The sequence below is a fragment of the Phoenix dactylifera genome, chromosome 1, assembly GCF_009389715.1.
Source record: "Phoenix dactylifera cultivar Barhee BC4 chromosome 1, palm_55x_up_171113_PBpolish2nd_filt_p, whole genome shotgun sequence".
Classification (NCBI taxonomy): Eukaryota; Viridiplantae; Streptophyta; class Magnoliopsida; order Arecales; family Arecaceae; genus Phoenix; species Phoenix dactylifera.
The window spans coordinates 32,705,347-32,728,307 of NC_052392.1; the positions used below are offsets into that span (position 1 = coordinate 32,705,347).

General features: G+C 42.9%; 1 protein-coding gene and 1 non-coding gene across 3 annotated transcripts; both read right to left on the reverse strand.

Moving 5' to 3' along the window:
* Positions 1–10,477: 10,477 nt before the first annotated feature.
* On the reverse strand, positions 10,478–10,550 carry TRNAV-UAC. Its single transcript has one exon. It is a non-coding gene; the product is annotated as a tRNA-Val (tRNA).
* Positions 10,551–11,272: 722 nt separating this feature from the next.
* On the reverse strand, positions 11,273–22,746 carry LOC103706553 (cleavage and polyadenylation specificity factor subunit 6-like). Of its 2 annotated transcripts, XM_039132261.1 has the most exons (3): positions 20,629–22,746; positions 18,430–18,589; positions 11,273–11,657 (listed from the first exon to the last, which is right to left on the reverse strand). In XM_039132261.1, the coding sequence occupies exon 1, from the start codon at positions 22,615–22,617 to the stop codon at positions 20,791–20,793; it is 1,827 nt and encodes a 608-aa protein (XP_038988189.1). In that variant the 5' UTR covers positions 22,618–22,746; the 3' UTR covers positions 11,273–11,657; positions 18,430–18,589; positions 20,629–20,790. The 2 variants fall into 2 exon arrangements, with proteins under 2 accessions (XP_038988189.1, XP_008788908.3); XM_008790686.4 differs by lacking the exon at positions 18,430–18,589 and having other exon boundaries at positions 20,629–22,745.
* Between the last annotated feature and the right edge of the window lie 215 nt (positions 22,747–22,961).

A 22,961-nucleotide genomic window follows, 5' to 3' on the forward strand; every position in this document is an offset into this window, starting at 1 on the left:
CTCTCTTTTAGCTGTATCTCTTGATGTGCGACAATCTACTTAATATATAGTTTACAATTCGTAACTAGACTTATCCCTTGCTTAAAAAGGCCTGGAATTTGTGTTTAATAATTCCCTCAGTATACAGATACCGTTTGGCGTAGAAAATAGTATTCAGCACTTTGATGAACTGTTGAAGTATTCCAGAGATATATGCCTTATTCTTAGGAGCAAACAATTACATGCTGATCATTGACTCAGATAGATAAAAAATATTCTAATACTATCTCAATATTTTCTGCAGCCAAGGAAGAATGATGCATGAAATCACATAAGATGAATTAGATACCTTCCCCATACAGGCGAATGAGTATGCAGCATGGAGTATGGACAAGCTGACATTGATGTCTTTTCTCCCTCCTTGTTATACATAAAGAAAGCTTCTGAGCATCCAAACAAGTAGAAACTGGCATGGCTAAAATTACAAAACCTTTTTAAATTAAATATCAATTTACAGCCGTTCATGTTTTCAACTAGACTTTCATACTAGGTCTGTCTTTAGCATAGCAACTTGTGATATTAAGAAAAAAATCAATTATCAATCTCATTGCCTATGGATTGGCTCATGCTCAGGAACACACTTGATCATATCCTGTATGAAGATGGCCTAACACATGCTTAAGTTTTTGCTTATGCATCTCCTTGTTTGATGTTGTGCATGAGATCTCTGAACCTATATTAAGACCAGTACAGAACTTTGTTAAGAAGAGACGAAGCTTAGAGAGAATTGAAACTTCCTCAAAGGACAAGACCAGCTCCTAACACATGGTAAGAATGCACTCACTGTGACAGAGATATATGTTTCCGGTGGAAGAAAGGCACCATGTGATGCCTCCCATAGACCTGAGCCCTGTACAAGGGTCCTCAAAATCCACCATTATCGAAAATATTGAAGAGGCTTGTGAGGATTATGGCTTCTTTCAGGTTAATATATCCAGCAGGACCACTACTTTCCATGATTACATATTGGTTCAATTTTATTTCTGAAATTAAATAAAATTTCAGCAGCATATTGACTTCCTTACCAGTGTAAATAATAGATCCAACGATCCATGGTGAATTTTGTAACTAGAGAAACTTCATAGGTTGATCAGTACTATAGACTGTCATAGAGAAGGTCAATTTTAAATTTGAAAGATAAACAACTTTTACAGTGTAATATAATCTTCCAGTCCATGATCTGAGCATGATTGCGAAAGCATGGATCATTGGCTCACGGATTATCTAATTGATTTGTTCCTGTTGCTGGAAATTGGACCCGGGGGCGGCCGCGACCCGAGGAGGAGGAGCTCCGGCTAACACTGGCGGACGGCGATCCGTCGGCGAGCGGCGTCCTCCGGGGGACCTGCAAGAAGCCGGTGGCCGGGCTTTTCCGGCGCCGGCCCTCCGATGCTTAAATCAGAGGGGGGCTTAATTTTGGAGAAGGAGAGGGACTGATGTAGAAGTCCGAAAAACCCCCTTTGGGAGGAAGAAGCCTCCCTTTTTATAGGGAGAGTGGCAGGGTTACCTGTGATGTGACTGGGCGAATTAATGGGTTACCGTTACGATTGGACGTGGGCGTGTGAAGTAATGAGTTGCCGTGGATGGCCCGTTCCCATAATGGGAGGAGATGGCGCGTAGCCAGAGCTTGCTTGTGGCGCGCAGTGCAGTACATTCTTGGGAATGGTAAGGCGTTGACAGTCGTAGCAGGGTATGGTTCCTGATTAATATGTCGTGGTGTGGCCGGCAAGCAAAGCATGGTGCGGTAAGGCTGCTGCAGGGCATGGCCGCAGCATGTGGACGAGGTCGGCCTTTTGAGGTCAGCTCGGCCTTCTATGATTAGCCTTCTGTACTCGGCAGCCTTCTGGATGAGCTCGGCAGCCTTCTGTGCTCGGCGGCTTGGATGAGCTCGGCCTGGATCTGTGCTCGGCCTTCTAGGCCTTAGCCTTCTGAGCTCGGCAGCTTCTGTGCTCGGCGGCCTGGATGAGCTCGGCAGCTTCCGTGCTCGGCTTTCTGGCCTTAGACTTCTGAGCTCGGCAGCCTGGATGAGCTCGGCAACTTCCGTGCTCAGCCTTCTGGCCTTAGTCTTCTGAGCTCGGCTGCCTGGATGAGCTCGGCAGCTTCTGTGCTCAGCCTTCTGGCCTTAGTCTTCTGAGCTCGGCAGCTTCTGTGCTCGGCCTTCTGGGCCTTAGCCTTCTGAGCTCGGCAGCTTCTGTGCTCGGCCTTCTGGCCTTAGTCTTCTGAGCTCGGCAGCCTTCTGTGCTCGGCGGCCTGGATGAGCTCGACAGCTTCTGTGCTCAGCCTTCTGGCCTTAGCCTTCTGAGCTCGGCTCACTGTCGGATTTGGGTGCTTTAATTGTATTTGTGGGGTGGTCCATTTTTCCCCCCAACACTACCCCCCGACTTCCGAGTTCGAGCTGCTTTTTGGCTCGGGCGAAGGAAGTAGGCCAGTCGTCGATCATCCTGTAATATAGCCAAATATGTATAGAGATGTGCGTGCCAAGTAGGGTGTACCTCTAATGCAGCTGGAGTTAAGTGCTCCAGGTTGACTCAGCGGCCTTCTTTGGCCTTGTCTGTTGGCGATCGAGCCGAGCTCGATAGTTGATGGAGATCGAGCCGAGCTCGATTAGTCGATGGAGATCGAGCCGAGCTCGATTAGTCGATGGAGATCGAGCCGAGCTCGATTAGTCGATGGAGCTCGAGCCGAGCTCGATTAGTCGATGGAGATCGAGTCAAAGGTTCAATCCCTTCCTCTAGTGCCAACTGTTGCTGGAAATTGGACCCGAGGGCGGCCGTGACCCGAGGAGGAGGAGCTCCGGCGAACACTGGCGGACGGCGATCCGTCGGCGAGCGGCGTCCTCCGGGGGACCTGCAAGAAGCCGGTGGCCGGGCTTTTCCGGCGCTGGCCCTCCGATGCTTAAGTCAGAGGGGGGCTTAATTTTGGAGAAGAAGAGGGACTGTATGTAGAAGTCCGAAAAACCCCCTTTGGGAGGAAGAAGCCTCCCTTTTTATAGGGAGAGTGGCAGGGTTACCTGTGATGTGACTGGACGAATTAATGGGTTACTGTCACGATTGGACGTGGGCGTGTGAAGTAATGAGTTGCCGTGGATGGCCCGTTCCCATAATGGGAGGAGATGGCACGTAACCAGAGCTTGCTTGTGGCGCGCAGTGCAGTACATTCTTGGGAATGGTGAGGCGTTGACAGTCGTAGCAGGGTATGGTTCCTGATTAATATGTCGTGGCATGGCCGGCAAGCAAAGCATGGTGCGGTAAGGCTGCTGCAGGGCATGGCCGCAGCATGTGGACGAGGTCGGCCTTTTGAGGTCAGCTCGGCCTTCTATGATTAGCCTTCTGTACTCGGCAGCCTTCTGGATGAGCTCGGCAGCCTTCTGTGCTCGGCGGCCTAGATGAGCTCGGCCTGGATCTGTGCTCGGCCTTCTAGGCCTTAGCCTTCTGAGCTCGGCAGCTTCTGTGCTCGGCGGCCTGGATGAGCTCGGCAGCTTCTGTGCTCGGCCTTCTGGCCTTAGTCTTCTGAGCTCGGCAGCCTGGATGAGCTCGGCAGCTTCCGTGCTCAGCCTTCTGGCCTTAGTCTTCTGAGCTCGGCTGCCTGGATGAGCTTGGCGGCTTCTGTGCTCAGCCTTCTGGCCTTAGTCTTTTGAGCTCGGCAGCTTCTGTGCTCGGCCTTCTGGGCTTTAGCCTTCTGAGCTCGGCAGCTTTCTGTGCTCGGCGGCCTGAATGAGCTCGGCCTGGATGAGCTCGGCAGCTTCTGTGCTCGGCCTTCTGGCCTTAGTCTTCTGAGCTCGGCAGCCTGGATGAGCTCGGCAGCCTTCTGTGCTCGGCGGCCTGGATGAGCTCGACAGCTTCTGTGCTCAGCCTTCTGGCCTTAGCCTTCTGAGCTCGGCTCACTGTCGGATTTGGGTGCTTTAATTGTATTTGTGGGGTGGTCCATTTTTTCCCCCAACGGTTCCCCTACTCTAAGATATAATCATTCAACTGATGCAATGAGCACATATTTATAAAGCATCCCTTGTAAATTGCTTATTTTTGTATTCCTTCTTTATTTCCATTTAGTTTGTAAATTATGTTTTTCTGTTCTAAAAATTCACAGATCATAATTCATAAACCATGGAGTTCCAAAAGACATCATGGTAAGGATGCACAGCATGGGGAAGAAGCACTTTGAGATGCCAGTTGAAGACTTCCTGCCTCTACTCTGATCCCTTTGAGATGGTTAGAACAGCCATCAGCTTCAACATACACAAGGAGAAGGTCGGGTCTTGGAGGGAGTTCCTCGGGCACCCATGCCATCCTCTAGAAGTGCTGTGGAATAAAGGCCTAAGAAACCGCTTGCTTCGAGGTATCCATACACGCATCAATCTTCAACTTGCTAAAATTTGCTTGCTTCCATTTTTCTTATACATTATTGTTGATATTTATAGAGAGATTGCAGTGACCAACTCCAAGGAGAAACAGGAAATTAGAACAAGGCTTTCCAGCTCACTGTCTCTAGCCTTAGAACTTGAAGAGATGCATCTATCCAACAAATTTGGTGTAGATCATCCCCTATATATGAGCTTGAACTACTATCATGCTTTTTTTTTTTTTTTTTTGGTAAAAACAACTACTCATTTCGTATAGTTCTAACATGAGTACAACCTGCCAAATCGCGAGAAAGCAGTAAAGACAAAGGAGTAGGAGCGTCTGATACAGACGTCCAAAAAAAATCCCCGGAGTGTCGGGCTACAAAAGAGGCGACCCAGTCTGCTACCCGGTTCACCTCCCTGAAAACGTGTACAGCCTGAAACTTGCCCATCATCTGAGCCATCCTGCGCGTCTCCCGGATAAGGGATGACCATCACCATACCTATCCGACCCCCGGATCCAGTCGATCACCATAGCAGAGTCTCCCTCGAGGTACACCCGCTCGGTACGCAATACCTGCCTGGCGTAGGATAAATCCTCCTAGGCCGCCCGCAACTCTGCCCCGACTACTATAAGTCCTGGGGTGCGTCGTCCTCCTATAGCAACCATCCTACCATGGTAGTCCCTGACCACAAATCCAACTCTGCCGGTCACACCATCCACAGACCTACTGTCATCGAAGTTTACATTGAGATAGCCAGGGGGTGGGGATACCCAAGAAACAAGGGCAAAACGAGGCGCTGAACCAACGTGGAAAGTATCCCAGATGTTCCTAGCCATCTCAAAAGAAAACATAGAGGCAACCTCCATAACCTCCCTCGCCTGCAGTGATGCTCTATCTATCACCATCTTCGAAGATGACCGCCTCCCCTCAAACAGACTAGCGTTCTTGTCCAGCCAAATATGGTAGGACAAATACACCATAAGAATCCCCGCCCTCGCAGATCTGGGGCTTCGCATGGAATCTCTCAACATATGAATCAGGTCCTATGCCGAGCCCACCGAGTCAAGTAGTGGAACCGGTGACCATTGCCATATCTCTCGGGCCCTAGGGCATTGCAGAAAAACATGCTCGTAGTCTCGTCGACATCTGCACACACCTCACAGCACTGAGAGACCCGCATGCCGCGCCAAACTAGCAAGATCCTGGTCGGAAGGCCGCCCCAGGCCCCCTTCCAGATGAAGAGTGCTACACGGGGGTGAATCCTCAATCTCTATATCCACCCACTTGCAAACTGACGAGTCGGCTCCCTGCTGATCAGCGTGTGAAGATCACTGGCTCATACCCGTGATCGTCCTGTCGGCATCCAAACTAGACTGTTAGTCACCCCCCGGTAGGGACTGGCAGAGCCAGAACCATCTCCGCCAACTGCTCCTCAAAGACCTCCCGAACCACCACCTCCCTCCATCGGCCCCCCTCTGAATCCAGTAAATCGCTAACCCTGCAACCTGCCAATCTCGTCGAGTCCACCAAAATCGGCATACGACAAATCGGCCATTCGGTCACCCAGCTATCCTCCAGCACATCAATAGATCGACCATCACTAATGGCCCATCTAATCTCCGGCAACACCACCATAGCCCTAGCACACATCTCCCTCCAGACCGGAGAGTGATGACGTCCAGCACGCACCCCAGGAGCCAAAGCACCATACTTGAAAACCTCATCAGCGATGACCACATACTCTCGGGCTCAAGTATAAATCTAACTGTATGTCTCACCGCTAGCGCCTCCCGCCTCGCCACCAAGTACTGCACCCCTAGACCACCGGATCTGATCGGCATACACACAACCTCCCAAGCCACCAAGTGTTAAGCCACCTCTACCACTGCTTCTTCCCCAGATAAAATTCCTGAAAAGCTGCTCAAGTGATCTCAAGACTGCCACCGGGATAATGGCGGTTGCATTCACTTTCTATGATTGGTAGGATCACTCTGGTCTGTTCTGTTCTCACTTCGGTCCCTATCTATCTAATCGGCGCCTGATGCTGAGCTCAAAGAGAATACAGTCCCTACTTCGCAGCCGCCGACCAAAAAGAAGAATCCCCAAGTATGTCATCGTGCCCTCCTGCTCCCTCACCCCCAGAATCTTCAATATAGAGTGCCCTCCGTACCATCCTGCATGTTCAAGGCGAGATGATGCAGCACAGTGTGCAGCTAGCAGGTATTATAACCAATTGGACTATGCCAACCTTCGAAAGAGCTAATGGATTCATTGGATATAGTATCAAATTTTAGCCGAGCTTCTATACTTGTAGTTGAATAATTCTAGCATGTTTCTTTATTATTGAATTCTAATTTTAGCATAATTTTGTACCGACTATTGTTGTGGGGACGGCATTCTGCCGGAGCCTCACACAACAGCCTAGCGCACATTAAGCTAGCAGAGAAAGAGGACTGTGTTCCTCCCGAGGTATTGTCCGCTTTAGGGGTCAAGCGTACCCGGAGCCCTCCTCACGGTTTTGTCCCACAAAAGGGCCCTCGAGAGGAAAGAATTTCCACCCCCCATTTAAGGCACGGAACCTTTCCGCTACTAGCCGATGTGGGACTAAATTCAAGGCCCCCTCCCCCTCCACAACATAGCCCCCCCAGCGGGAAGGTTCCGGGCAGGTTTTACCCCAACGGGCCCCCACAGTCCTGAAGGATAGTCAATGGAGAGAGGAGGCGCCCCTACCTGGCGCGCCATCTGTTGTGGGGACGGCATTCTGCCGGAGCCTCACACAACAGCCTAGCCCACATTAAGCTAGCAGAGAAAGAGGACCGCGTTCCTCCCGAGGTATTGTCCGCTTTGGGGTCGAGCGTACCCGGAGCCCTCCTCACGGTTTTGTCCCACAAAAGGGCCCTCGAGAGGAAAGGATTTCCACCCCCCATTTAAGGCACGGAACCTTTCCGCTACTAGCCGATGTGGGACTAAATTCAAGGCCCCCTCTCCCTCCACAACAACTATTATGCTCGAATGAGGGGTCATATCCCTTATGTGCTTCTAATATATGGTATAAAGGGTTGGTTTTGATATATTAATAAACAATTTTGAAGAGAACTTCCTTTATCGAATGAAAGGTTCTTCAATTCAGTTTACCTTCAAGTCATGTTTTGATCTCGAAATATAATCCCGACAATCGATTTGCTCTCCATGCTGCATCCCCCGATCTCGCCATTGGGATGCAGGGCACTCCGATGCATCTGGTTCGCTTAACTTATACGACACTTGGGTGGCCTCCAAGTGCTTTAAAAGTGGGGACTGGCTGAATGTAGATTGTAGATCCCATCCCTGATGCTTCTTTATGAGATAATGCGGTTGTATTTGGAAATTGCTTCTAACAATGGTTGGAATTTACTATAAAAGGGTTGCTTATAAGGAAACATATAAATCAAACAAAACAATATTAAGAATGTTATTTCCCTCTCAAGTGAATGACAAGCCTACTACTCTTTGCGGCTTTGGAGGTCCCGAGCAATGGGAAGTTTAAGAGTGTTGAACACCAGGTGCAAACAAACTCGTCCACAGCTCGATCAACAAACTCATCACCCCTCTTTGAGGCATTGGTTGATGAGAAACATCCACCTCTCTTCAAGGGATTTACATTTTAGGATACTTTGAATCCTTCTTTGGAGGCAGCTTCACAAGGCAATGAGCTCCTGAGCCCTTTAAAGTACACCCAGATGCACGCTGACTTTGAAAGATGGTTATTCATAGAAGTATGGTAATTTGTAAGTGTTTGACAAAACTCTATGTCGCAGCAAAGATTGTCATTACCTGATATCATGTGCAAACTCAGAATTCTTGTTGCTTATAGAATTCGGTTTCAACCAAGAATCTCTGCTATGATGAACTATCCAACACATAGTTTGCCATATTGGCCCAAACCGAGCAGTACAGAATGTACGGTATTGTATCGGTTCGGTACCAGTATCTGGTACGGGTGGCATATCGATACTCGGTACGTCAAAAAAAATCAATACCATATCATGTCAATATTGTGCTAGTGTAGTAACGTTATGGGGTTCAGTACCGAGACCGCGAACCTTGATCCAATGTATTATATTTTGTAAACTTAAGATAGAGTTTATATTGCTTACTATGTTGTAGATTAACATCGCAGTGACATGAGGACTTGACATTGCAATCTGGATGAGTGATGCACCATTCAAGAAAAGATGCCGGATGCATCTGTATCTTGCTCATATCTCATCTTTTAGCATTCTATTTTTTCAGATAATATGTCCTAATTCCATGTAAACTCTCTTTACAAATCACAACTCTATGTTGAAACTTGTGAACAGTTCTCAAGTTTTCCTTTCCCTCGAATTCTTCTGGAAGTATTCGGAAAAGCAAGGCCTTGGAAGGTTTTAAGGTCTTCCGATTATCTCCCTCACCACCTTCTTCAAATCTATATATATTCTAAAATATTCAATTTTTTACAATTCTGGAAAAAAATTATGGCCTCACCAGAATTTCCAAGTCTCCAAATCATCTCAGATGTTCAACAAGCTGTCACACTGTAATATTGTTAACTCTAGGTTGAACAAATATATATATCTCTCTCTCTTACTCTCCCTAACTTCAGAAAAAGGAGTCAAGGTATGTTATATCTATACCCAATTGATTAGCATTTGCTTTTCTAAATCAACCTTTCTATTCAAAAGTATAAATTTAATCCACCTATCTTGTTGAAACCTTAATAATGCTACATTTTTTTTCCTCTTTTAATTTTTTTAGAGAGAGAAAAGAAGAAGATAAGTTATACAATCCAAATAATTGTGGATACGCACCCAAGATTCAATTGCTTATAATGATGTTCAATTACCAATTCTTTCAATTCTTATGATCTATTCTTTATGTAGAATAAAGTTGTAGAGGGAGAAAATTATTGCATTTAATAATTTGATTGATTTATAAGTCACAAATAAGAGTTGCATGCGAGGATTTATTTAACAATCGAATAAATAAACACTCATATGTAACACATATTTCATTAATATATTGATCTTATTTGTGATGTTTTTGCATTTTCTGTTCTTATGATTCTTGAGTATATTTTGCATTTTTTTTCTCTCTTTCAACGATAGGTGGATGAGTTCCAACCTTGAAAGGAGACATCATCCCATCAAAATAATAAAAGTTATATTTTAGCTATGTCATAATTTTTAAATTTAGATGTTAGAGTTATTACCTATTACAATGTTATAAACTATTCGCAAGGCTTGCATTTTTCCAAATGCAAAACTAAAAATTAGCTCCTATGCTAGTAATATTTCTTTTGAAAATTTTTACTTATTTTCTTTAAGAAGAAAAGATGATGCTGCCCGGATCGAACTAGGGACTTTTAGTGTGTAAGACTAACATGATAACCAATTAATTAGCATATTTGCTTTTCTTAGTCAACCTTTATATTGAACAAGTTATTTTTCAAAAATATAAATTTAATCCACCTATCTCGTTGAAACCTTAATAATGCTACATTTTTTTCTTCCTTTATTTTTTTTTTGAGAGAGAAAAGAAGAAGATAAATTATACAATCCAAATAATTGTGGATACACATTCAAGATTCAATTGCTTGTAATGATGTTCAATTACCAGTTCTTTCAACTCTTATGATCAATTCTTTATGTAGAATAAAGTTGTAGAGGGAAAAAATTATTGCATTTAATAATTTGATTGATTTATAAGTCACAATAAGAGTTGCATGTGAGGATTTATTTAACAATTGAATAAATAAACACTCATATGTAACACATATTTCATTGATATACTTATCTTATTTATGATGTTTTTGCATTTTCTGTTCTCACAAGTCTTAAATATATTTTGCATTTTTTTTTCTCTTTTAATGATGGATGGATGAGTTCCAACCTTGAAAGGAGACATCATCCCATCAAAACAATAAAAGTTATCTTTGGCTATGTCAATTTTTAAATTTAAATGTTAGAGTTATCAACTATTGAAATATTATAAAGTATTAGCTAGGCTTGCTTTTTTTCAAATGCAAAACTAAAAGTTATGAAAAACTTTACTCATTTTCTTTAAATAAAAAAGATGATGCTGCCCAGGATCGAACTGGGGACCTTTAGTGTGTAAGACTAACGTGATAACCACTACACCACAGCATCGTTAGTACACGACAGATATTTAAACAATATAATGGGGTGAGGAGGGAAGTCTCATCCCGACTCAAGCAGCAAGAGGGACTGCCAAGGCTCATCTGAGATGTGAAGCCAGGATTTTGGCCCGGGAAAATCTAACATATCCGGATATCTTGGCTGATACAAAGGGGTTGAGATCAAGATATTTCCCAATATAGTTCTGTGGAGATCAATTATTTTTCCAAACAATAACATCACACCAATGTCAACTGTGACTAGCAGACTCCAACAACAACAACAACAAAAAATCATAGTACACATTCTGGCTGATAATTAGTTCACACCAACCACAATTACATAGAATTTGATATATAACTGGATTGGATTCCATTCAATCCCTGACTGCAAATTTGGCGCTCCGTTGCAAGGCGAGTTCAGCCGTTTCCTGTGGAAATAATCCATTCGTAAAAGATCATAAACAGCATGAAGCAGACTAATCATTCAAAGTTCTGAAGAAAGTCTCACACAAGCTCCGAAGGGTGCGGCTCCACAAGCACCGCAAGTGCTGGTGATCTCAGAATCTTCTATAAATGGTAATCTTTACAAAAAAAATTGTGTAGAAAAGAAAAGAAGGATAGACCATCAAAAGCTCGCCTTCTGCACCCTGCTAACTCCTAAAAGCTTGAGTCATTACAAATTATAATACATCAAAGGGGAGCCATGCATCTGATAACCAACCCTGGAGCAAATTATTTCATGAACATCATCATACATTAAAAAAGAATAGCAAATCAAGAACAGCACCTGTTTCCACCAGGACTAACCAAAGATCTATCCCGACATCGCTTTGCGCAAGATCAGATATTGCACAAACAGCGAACCAATGTAAATCAGCAAGACCATTTTCCTGTCTTTTAACTTAATTCTTACATTCCAGGCAGTGAAATTTCCTACAGCACTTTAATACAGTCAAAAGGTTTCAAACTCAAAGAGTACAGCTAATTAGTTCTGGAGCAGAATACATGCAATCATTCGCATCACTCATTCAATTTGTAAGCTCAGAAGAAGACCAGCATCCACATGACAAAGAGGGACCTGCTACTGTAGCCAAACCATTTCCAACTGCTCTTCTACCTGCGCTTCCATAAATTGGGGAAAGTCAACACATCATATTTATTCATGACCAAAAACAAATAGACATGCAATAAGTGTAAAGCTGATCAAAAATCAACAATACGGTTTTAAGGAGCCTGAGGACACGACAAAATTTTTGCTTAATAAAGTTAATCAGGAAGCGGAAATAGAACAAAGATGACATCCGAACGTGACCGATTTGGAAGAATCTTACAAAGCAATATCGCAAAACTATACATCATACACTAGAAATAAAAACATACTAACATTGCATTGTAATGGGTGATTCTTTCTCAATAAAGCGAAACTGTATCTGTATCGGACATTGGAAATAGAACTAAGGTAATACAGGAACAAGTCTGATGATAGAGGAGCTTACAAAGTAACAAAAGAAAACACATTAAACACTAAATCAGAAATGGCCATAGAATCATTATTAAGTCGGTTGTAATTTCAATTCGTTGATGAAGGTGCCAAGCATGTGGCAATGGCATGCAGATGCTACAGCTTACAGACACATGCAGAGCTGTATGCCAGATCAGTGTCAAGACAGCATACAGTACTTAAAACCTTTTTTGGATTAACAAAGTTAAAAACCCCATTTCATATCAATTACTATACAGAATAGCGCAATAATCACGACAGACTACTTTTAAAGTTAGCAGAATCCTGCAATGATATGTGAGGCTCCTTGTAGCAACCAAAAGAGATGAAGAATTTACTGAAAGCCATGTTTCCATGACTGGGGCTTGCCACCAAATTTTCACGAAAATCATTATGCGATAATCATGCACCTGAGTTGCAGTAATTTTAAGGTTCACTTTACATGATACACTGAATTTTGCATCATCATAATCATATGGTCCCCAACAAAATCATCTACCTCCCATAGCATGAGAGAAAACACAACCACTTCCATCTAGCAATGACACATGAAACGCCTGCTACAAAAATGAGATGAGATTCACAAAGCTAATTCTACATAAATGGGATCTGGCTTGCTGGTTATGGTACTTCATGATGTGTACAACTTAAACGTATAGGTAACTGACGATCAAGACTAATTGCAGAGAAAACTTTATACCCATGCCACCTTTGCAATAGTTGCTTCCAAAAACATCCAATCACCATGCTAATGACTCTTCCCGTTGAAATCAAGAGAAAAATTTTTAAATGATGACCCAATTATCATAACTTGAGAAAAACGTTTATCTGATGTCCTGTAGACAAGTGAGCAGTTGTCAGTGGAACTAGCAACAGCCAAAAGTTCAGACATTCCTCACAAAAATTTTATCCAACAAAGTACATGCAAACATGATGGCCTACATAATGCTTGTTAAAGCATATTGTTATAATCCAATTTCATACATGTACCTCCACCAAGAATCACAGGATAAAATGAAAATCCTATCCTTGTGTTAGCAGCAAGATTTCGTTCAGCCACCAATGGCCTATGTGGAGACTTAGTCTCTGACCTACTTCGGCCAGAGGATCCAGATATGGTTAAAAGGATCATAGCTACCACAGCAATCACAATCTTGGAACAAAGATGAACTTTTTGTTTCAGTTTCAAGAGTTTCTATGGAAGAAAAAGACATCTCTTAAAATAGGAATTAACTGCACTAAGATCTTAGGACTTAACACACTACCAGCCAATAATGTCAGCCTAACGGTACTGCCTCATAATAATTTATTTATCTTACTTTTCCATTTATTGTTATTCCATACCGTCCTGAAAGGATTCCTAACTAATGAAATAGATGCACTGCCACTTTGTTCACTACAGGGGTCTGCTGCAGCCGAGACAGGGATTTTGTCATTTGCACATGTTTGTCTTCCTTCCCTTACATCACCTACAATTTTCACCTACGATTTTCTTTTCCTTCTGTTCCATTATTTTCATTTTTGCCTATATTTCTCCTACCATTTTTCAACTCTTTTCCCTCGTATATCTGTTCAAAATATCCTAAACAAGGTTTGCCATGCTAATACGTACCGATCATACCATGGATGGGAATGAAAAAGAAGTGTCATGAGCCTGTATACAGGATGTGTACCATACTGTTCTGAATGGGTAACTTGTCAATACGGTTCTCAATGCCGGTTTTGTGGACCTTAATCCTAAATTTTTCAGAACAATGGAGAATCAAATTTAAATCAGCATTCTGGTTCTTAGAAACTCTTTTCAAAAGAAACCTAGTTCCTCTCCTTCCTATGGTTCAAAATCCCCTCTTTCCACTTCTAAACATTAAAATTTGCTGTTTAAACCTATCAAATGTACAGCTTTGCAACAAACGTTCCAGCAAATATATATCACGTCAAGAAAATGAAATTCTAAATTTCAAACAGATCCTCTATCAAAATTTATTTCGCATAAAACAACAATTTTTCAAGCTTTTGCTTCAAGTATACACAAACATGAAACACAAAGTAAATATTTGGCCTCTTTATAACTATCTTTCTCCTTGAAGATTAAAACTTCTTATGCACACCATGCTTTCTCCTTTTCACTTCAATTGATATTTTAGATGAGCCCCACCAAGGACAGAGGGTAAATGACGAGTTCCCACTATCCTGAAATAATGTCCCATCTGATATCCTGAAGAACTGATTTCTCCATCCCTAAAACCTCTCGTGCATATACGACAATGGATCCCTTATTGACCAATATCTGAATAGATGCAGGCATCTCTCTCTTTCTGTGTATATACATACATATATGATATGATATGAACCAAGGTTGGAGGAACCGGTACAAGGCACCGTACCGGTTCTGCGGCGGGACGACTCGGCACAGGCCATGCCGGGCCTGTACTAAGAGAAGGCACGCTGCCGGAGCCGGAGAAGGAGCAGAGAAAGAGAGAGCGAGCGGGGGAGGGAGGGAGAATGAGAGGAGGCGGACCCCGGCGGAGAACGCGGCAGCAAAGGCTGCGGCCGGTTTTTCTGAAACAGGGGTCCAGCCGCGGCTAAAAAAAAATCGAAATTTTTAAGTAAAGTTGGCAAGCAGTCGGACACTTGTTTCGTTCGAAATAGAAAAACCAGCAGCGGCCTCAACTATCGTGGCCTCCACCTGCCCCCCGCAACTCTTTGTTGACGTCCGCCGCCTCTCCTTCTCCCTTCCTCCCCCGCTTGCTCTCTCTCTCTTCTTTTCCGGCTCCGACAGCGTGCTAATTTTACAACCCGAACCATATCGGTGAGCCACCAGTACAGCTCGGAACGGACGGAACCACCCACTTCGGGACAATTCCGCCATGTATGAAACACACACATGCATATAGGCTTTCTATTTTAGTTGTTGTCTCTTAATTTCACTCTCAATTAAATATCTCCCCATTCCCCCCCCCCCCTAAAAAAAACAAAAACAAAAACAAAACAACCAACACCAAAAAAAGGTCCACCACTCAACTCTAATCCCCAGAGTATAACTTCCCAGCCATCTCTCTGCTCCCACCCCCTTAATGGATATCTTGCCTTTTTCCCTCTTTACCATTCAAACTCTGTAGCAATATCCTCAATTAGTACATCATCACCATTTGAAATTGGGGGAAAAATGTTTTGTACACACTCTTTACACACACCCCTTGCCTTTTATTCATCTTTACCATTCAAATCTCTATAACAGTATCCTCAATGGACTTGGGGAAAAAAAATATGGCATGAGGCTACTGTTCTTCAGAATGGGTGGGAATTGGATCATTGTCTGTCCCTCATTGTCTATTTTTTAGCATAAAGATCAGACATGATGAGAGCATCCAACCTTAAAAAAACAGAAAGCTTTATTATTCAATGATATCAGAAGGGTTCAAACATCACTTGTGTATAGTTTATAAAGGGAAAGATTGACTAACAAAGGCAGTCAGAAATACTCAATACGATATCATTCTTTGTCCACCAAATGGTATGTAGCATATAGCAAGAGAGGCAGCATCAATTAAATGCACAAACACGAGAACCACTGTTGCATTTATTGGTTACCACATAATATTCATTAAAAAAAGAAGAGAAATCTGAGAAAATTTTGATCAAGGCATATATTTCGAGCTCCTCTCCTTCAGGTGGAGGAATGGAAGATGGTAGTATTCCAGGCCAGTGATTCTAGACTACAAGAATTAGCAAAATCCTAAATCTGAATTTCTGTAGCAAGGGGCCATATATGAATCTAAAAAACATACCAGCAACCTGATAATGTCTGGCTGTGCATTCTTTTGAAGGAGCTTGTTTGGATATTCCTATAGGATTGGGCTGAAAATTCTGAAGGATTCGTAGATTGGGCTGCCCAATTAAGCATGGACCTGTATCAACCAAATACCACCCAGCCCCAATCTTATGAGAAGAAAAAAAAAAGACCGCTCCATAGGTCTTTTTTTCTTCTTCCAGCAGCCCAAAGGCTAGGATCTAGGTTAGGTTTAGACATGCACTTTGAAAATACAAGCTAGATGAGCCAACAAGCCCGATTCCTACATGATTTTCAGCCCAATCCTGTACGAATATCCAAACAGGCTCTTAATGGGATAATTTTCCAAGAATGGAAAGAAATTAAAAAATTAAAAAGAAGAGACCAAAAAAAAGTTGGAAAGAAGAAAAAATAGCACATCCCAACTGTCTCGTGTCCCTTTATCATGCTAATGGTGTAGTAAAAAATGGTCAACCGGCCAAAACTCCACTGTATTGGATGTCTATCACTCATTACATCTACACTCATAATGGAGATAATGGACCAAACAAATGAGAAAAAATACAGCGCAAACAAAAAAAACATATGCGGTCTTTTAACACCACAAAAAATATGCAACATATTTAAACATTGAATCTTCAACAAAATGGAACTTTAAGAGTGAGATTACATAATATACAATGCTCCAGAAGACCACCACCAATCTTGATAGCCCTATTTATCTCTCTATGATGGGATGTAACCCTATGAGTTTGATACATAAATATAAATAAAGATGAGGTACAAACATGAAGATCCAATAAAACTAATACAATCAAGAAGTAAAGTGGGTGGTCGAGATACGGCATAGAACATATGCAGTACGTAGGTGCATATGTAGGCACCTATGCAGTCGGTATGTCAAAGTATTTAAAATTAGACATAATGCATAAAGATACAAATAAGCTAAAAAAGAAACAAATAAGAAATTTCAGAGGGAAAAGGAATACTGTATGCATGCTATTCCTTAGTTATTTGAGACCTTATTCTAGTATACTATGTTGTATCAACCAAAAAATAACAATATATCCATCAACTATGCTCAAAATCTGAATAAACTAAAGCAATGAAAAAAATAACAAATTATCAAATGATAAATGACTGAAAATGAGCAACAAAAATGAATGTCATTACCTAACGAGAAAACAAGATATGGTGATTACATTATTAATTTTCAAAAATACACCCGAAGAACAATATTCCTCTTAGGAAGGTGAAGCGACATCCATCATCATCAGAATTTTGTTTGCTTGGGCTTCTGGGGCCTATGCATGCATTTGATGGCTCACCATGCAGCCACATGAACTGTGCATGTTAGAATACTACCTACCCATGGAGGCCACATGCCAAGGCTCAAGGCAGCCAAAATGGGTCCATGCTGGCTCATATCAGTAATGCTGGTGCATTTTGGACTGACATTGACCTAGCATGGACTGGAACACATGGTACAGGGGTATTATGATGATACCTTATTAGCACAATGTGTGTTGTACTATACAGACCAGTACGTCATGGTACCTCATTCCCTGGATACAATTATATTACATTATCCCTGCCCCTACCCCCACTCCCAGCCCCCAAAGAGACACAAGCAAAATAAAAATGATAATGAAAAATAAGAAGTTATGATAATGGATGCGGTATAACATTGTTGGCAACATTATTTGGGTTGTATGTTGCATGTACCAATCAGGCAATCTATGTTAACTCTACTTGAATGATGTAGCTAGGATCAATGTTACCAAATGCAAAGTTATCAAGATTAAACAATTGCACAAGTGCATCTAGGATTTGTTAAAGAACACTCTTATCAAATACAAAACCATCCAAACTGTGAGTTTAGTTGCTTTAAACTCATAAATCCATCAACTCAAACATAAACTGCCTATTAATCACCGATCAATCTGAGCAAGTTAATAATCAACATATATAAAGAAGACTGTACCATAAAGTTGTTAAAAGTTAAGCATCTGTCATGGTCTCTGAACTCCTAACTGCTTACCAGAGTAAGCTTGTGCAGAAATTACCATTCAGGTTGTGATGGTCTGAAGGAAAAAACAACTTTGATACAATTTGGATTATCCTCTTTGTACTAGCCATTTATTACCAAATTGCTTCTTTAATTCAATAATGCTACAGCCAGTCCAGAACTGCTTGCATATTACCTGTAATCTCCCTGTTTGGCAATTCTAAACCAAGGGAATCCTTGGTTCAGATCCTCAAAAAATTTATAAAGATTAACTACCAAGGTGGTTACTTTGGTCATACTTAATGCCCTATACTTCTCCATGACTTCAGTCTACAGAGTAACCTGGCAATCCACAAATTCCTGACATCAGGCCCCTCTGCTTTCTGAATGTTTTCCAAATACCGTGCACATTTTAAACGGAAACTTTGATAGGTAAATGATATTGGTCCTTGTGGCTAATAAGCCAGTTAATTCTTTCTGAAGATGCACCCTATATCAGTTGCTGCACCAAGTACAAGATAATTCAAAGTTTTAGATAAAAAAAAAAATTAAGGAACTCCTCCATATAATGATGATGCTAAGAGTAATACCCTTCAAGATGATTGAATTAATCCTTGACCTATATATGATCATTTGAATGTTGCTTGAATAACACCCTAAATCACCCTTGTCTACAGTAAATTGACCCACAGATATCGTGGCACAGGTCAATTAGCACCAATTGACAGCACTTTAAAGCATCTGCACTATCTGCAAAATAAAGATGAGAAAAAGGACAATTTTGCAATAACTAGACATGCAGGTAGCCAATGACACAAAATCGAAGAAACCCAAAAAAAACTTAAGTTGACTATAGTCAAAACATATATGCATATATTCATATATAAACATAATATTTAAGTATAATTTAAGGGATAAAATATTCAAAATTAACATAGTAATGAGACACAACTACAACTGGATGGACTTGATGGACCTTTCTTAAGCAGCGGAATGCCAGCAGATTATCTGATCATAACCTTCATTTTTCTTAATGCATTTTGCCCCAACCAAAATCGTGAATTTTAACCTTTTAAGATCAAAATGGATTCTCATCTCTACCTCCAGAAAGCTTCATCACGAATAATGCTTTTAATAAGCAAGCTTCACCTCTACCTGCAAGTCAATTATTAACCTCGAGTAATACTTATATAACCACCTCATTTACCTTTAATTGCTAGCACCTTCCTCGGTAATAGTTATCACCTTTCAAATGCTCATGATCTCTTGATACATTTATGTCTGCAACATTCCATAAGGTAGGAACACTTTTCCATTGTTTATCCATCAACTTAAGTAGTGGTCACTGACCTCTACTGTGTCTATCCTTCCATTCCATCATAAAAAATACTCTGCTTCTATTATCTCTGTTAAACTTTCAGTATATCCAACAGACTAACCATAAATGTACTTATTGTTTCAGAAAATAGCAACCATAAAATTTTTATGATGTTTCCAACTCGTGCCAAACTTTCCAAGAATTTGAAACTACCTAGTCAAATTTGACTTAGAAAAGGAAGTACTCATATAAGGAAATACTGTGAATCTGAATACTCCAAAAACATACAAATTCTTTAGAAGCTTAAGGCACAGCACTCAGCACTCAGCACTCTAACTATGGACATCACATATCAACAGTAGAGATGTAGGAAGGGAATGTGATAGTACAACAAAATGACCAAACATTGGAAAGAAGAGTTGCCATCTCATTATCAGATAATGTTAACAACAATTCTTGCATACTTAATGAAAAGCAAGTATCATAGATATAAATATGGGAAGTAAACATCAATATTAAAACATAAGGAAAAAACCAAAGAACAGCAAATTAACAAATGCTGCTGCGAACAACTTGAGCATAAAATTAAAAAAATGATAATAAATGAAAATTCTTCGATTTCCAAATTAAGCGACCTATCATATAAAGATTCTCAAAAAAAAAAAAAGAAGATTCTCCAGCCATCCCTAGCAAGTAATCTCATATATCATTGTTATTCCAGTAAGCGGTATCAGAAGTTCAAACGATTAAAAGATTTTCATGGAAAAAAGCTCAGTTGCATGCATAAAGAATAGGGTTGAATCCGGATCAAATACCAATATATCCATATCCATATTTATTTTATTTGCCAAATACGGATACAAATATAGATATTAGCCAGATGCAAAAATTCATATCCATAATTGTTTTAATAGATACAGATATAAATCGAATACTGAAAGTATGGATATAAATATGAATATAAGTTGGATAATTAAACTTTATAGCAACAGAATCAAAGATATTACTAAGTGGATGGTAAATTAAGTTAATAGCATGTCAATGTGGTCATATAATTTCTTCAAAAATTCATGAGTGCTATATAAAATAAAATAGGATTACAAATAGAATCTGATATTCAGATACAAGTCGGGTAGTTGTCTATCCATATCCATATCCATTTTTCTTTAACGGATATATGTACAAATACGGATAATAGTCGCATGCTCAAATTTCTATCTATATTTGGATAGATTTGGATATAAAAACAGATATGATCAGATAATATCCGGTCCACTTTCACCCCTAATAAAGAATGCATTGAACATTGAGAATAAATTAATCTGATAAATGACAATTACATCGTGCTTTTAAAATTGCACGAAAAGGTTACAAAATGCGCTGGTTTGAAAGAAAGCACAAAAATCAAAAAGCAAGATTACAAACAAGAGATGCATCAAAAATACAGATTTCAGTGACAAAGAAGACTTACATATCTAAAATGATAGCAACAACAGGTCCCTGCAAGCATCCTCTGCACATGTGTCCCATAGGCATGAAAATACTAAGTCTAAAACTTAAATAAGTCTGACAACATGCTTGTCCAGGAATCATTGATCTCCTTCCTAGCTAAGGAACTCGGTAAGGTCCCATCTTACTCAGATGACAAATGCCGCCTCTTTGAATGCTCCACCTCCCGTGACCTGCTTCTTTGCCTTGATGATCGTCCTCTATCCCAGTTATCATCATGCTCCAATTCACGGTCCCTGTGCCTGTAGTGATCCCCATGACGGTCTCTGTCATCCCGATACCTATCCCTCTCCCTCTCTCTTTCCCTCTCCCTTTCCCTCTCTCTATCCCTGTCCCTCTCCCTTTCTCTCTCCCTCTCCCTCTCCCTGTCTCTCTCCCAGTCACGATCTCTCTCCCTACCCATTTCTCTTTCATCACGATGCCTCCTTTCTGACCACTCCTGCCCAGGACCCATATCCTTCTCCCTGTCATGCCTTCTATCTGAAGCCCCCGACCAATCCCGATCAGGACCCCTATCCTTCCCATGGCTTCCTTCTCCATACTGCTGGTCTGAAGCAGCATCATCCCCATAACTTGACTGTTCTTCACCTCCCCATCCACCCATGCTGGGATCCGGCCACATCCCAACCCCACCAGCAGCCATCCCTCCCCTTCCGAAGAAGGCTGGGTTCACATGAGGAGCCACAACTGGAGGAAATGAAGGCATCAATCCTGGGAATGGAGATGCCGTTGGTCCTGCAGGAAACCCTCCATATGCGCCACCGATTCTCCCCATGGCTGCTCCATAACCAGTTGGATCGAAACCTTGACCAAGCATGGCACCAGGGTGTAGCACTGGAGGAGGTGGAGCGACCATCCCGCCATTTCCCATAATTCCTCTGCCGCCTACCGGCCCCATCCTGTTCCTCATATTCCCCATCGGTCCTCGGTTTCCCATTCCACCCCTCCCCCAATTACCACCACCACCCCCCCTCCCCCAATTACCACCAGATGGGGCTCCTCCCCCTCCTCTGCCCTTCTGAGCTAGTGCTGACGACTGGGCTGTCATCTGCTGATTCTTTACTTGAGCGTCGCCCATCCGACGAACAGTGCTCGGCGATGCAAATGCCACAACACAGGGCTTGCCGTTGAACACATGCCCATTCATCCCTTCCTTGCATGCTGCAGCAGCCATTGGATCATAGAAATCAGCCTGGCAGTACCCCTTCGACTTCCCACTCGCCTTCTCATCGAAGAACTTCACCTCCTTCACCTGCCCGTACTTGCTGAGCTCTGCCTCGAGATCAGCGTCCGTCGTCCACCAGTGAAGCTCCCCCACGAAGAGAGTAGTCCCCCCAGCTCCTTCTCCTCCTCCATTAACGCCCCCTCCTCCCGCTGCCAGTCCTCCGCCTCCTCCCTGCCTCGCGTCACCTCCAAAGCCACTCCCTGGCCTTCGATAACCCTCGTTCCCATATCCAGAGCTCCCCGTTTGCCCCTGGATCCCGCCGGGTCGACCAGAAGACTGCCCTAACTCGGGCCTACTTCCAGCCGGGGGTGGCGCCGTGGGCCGTGCCGCCACCGCCAATTCCCCGCCTCCCCTGAACCCTTGCTCATGAAAACCACCGGATCCATCCACTGGTCTCTCGATCTTCGGGTCGCCAGCGATTCCGGGGATCTGGACCTTCTCTGGCGCATTCCCGGACGGCGGGAGCGGCGCGGGCGGGAGGGCCGGCGCCGGCGCCGGCGCCGGGTTGCTCCTGTTGCCCTCCTCCCTCGGATACCCCCTGGGCTCGTCGCTCCGGTGGACGGAGTGGAGGAGGCCCTCCCCGACGTTGACGTCGTTGTACAGGTCGTCGTAGTCGTCCTCCCCGTAGAACTGCTCCTCGTCCTGAACAGCGGAGATCGCCTCGTTGCGGTGGAACCCGTCGCGGTCTCCGACGCCTCCGGCGAAGCCCTGCCCGCCGGGCTCCATGGCGAAAATCCTCGGCTACGGGTACGGTTAGGGTTTCGAAGAGGAATGGGGACGAAACCCTAGTCCCTTGGAAGGCTTCCAAGAAGGTACCAGGGCGGAAGAGAAGGGGATCGGATTTCTTTTCGACACTAATTTGATCTTTATCATTCGCAGTGACGTGTCGCCATTGTCACGAGGTGTGGAGCGTGCTTTGGCTCACCATCTGGCGGCTTCCGACCGATCTGGACCGTCCGTTGGATGGATGCCAAAATAGCTGTGCGCCGACGAGTTTCGCCGTTTTATCCTTGTGTGGGATCTGTTGTCTGGCGGCCAACACCAAGATTGCTGCCAGGGAATAGGATTTG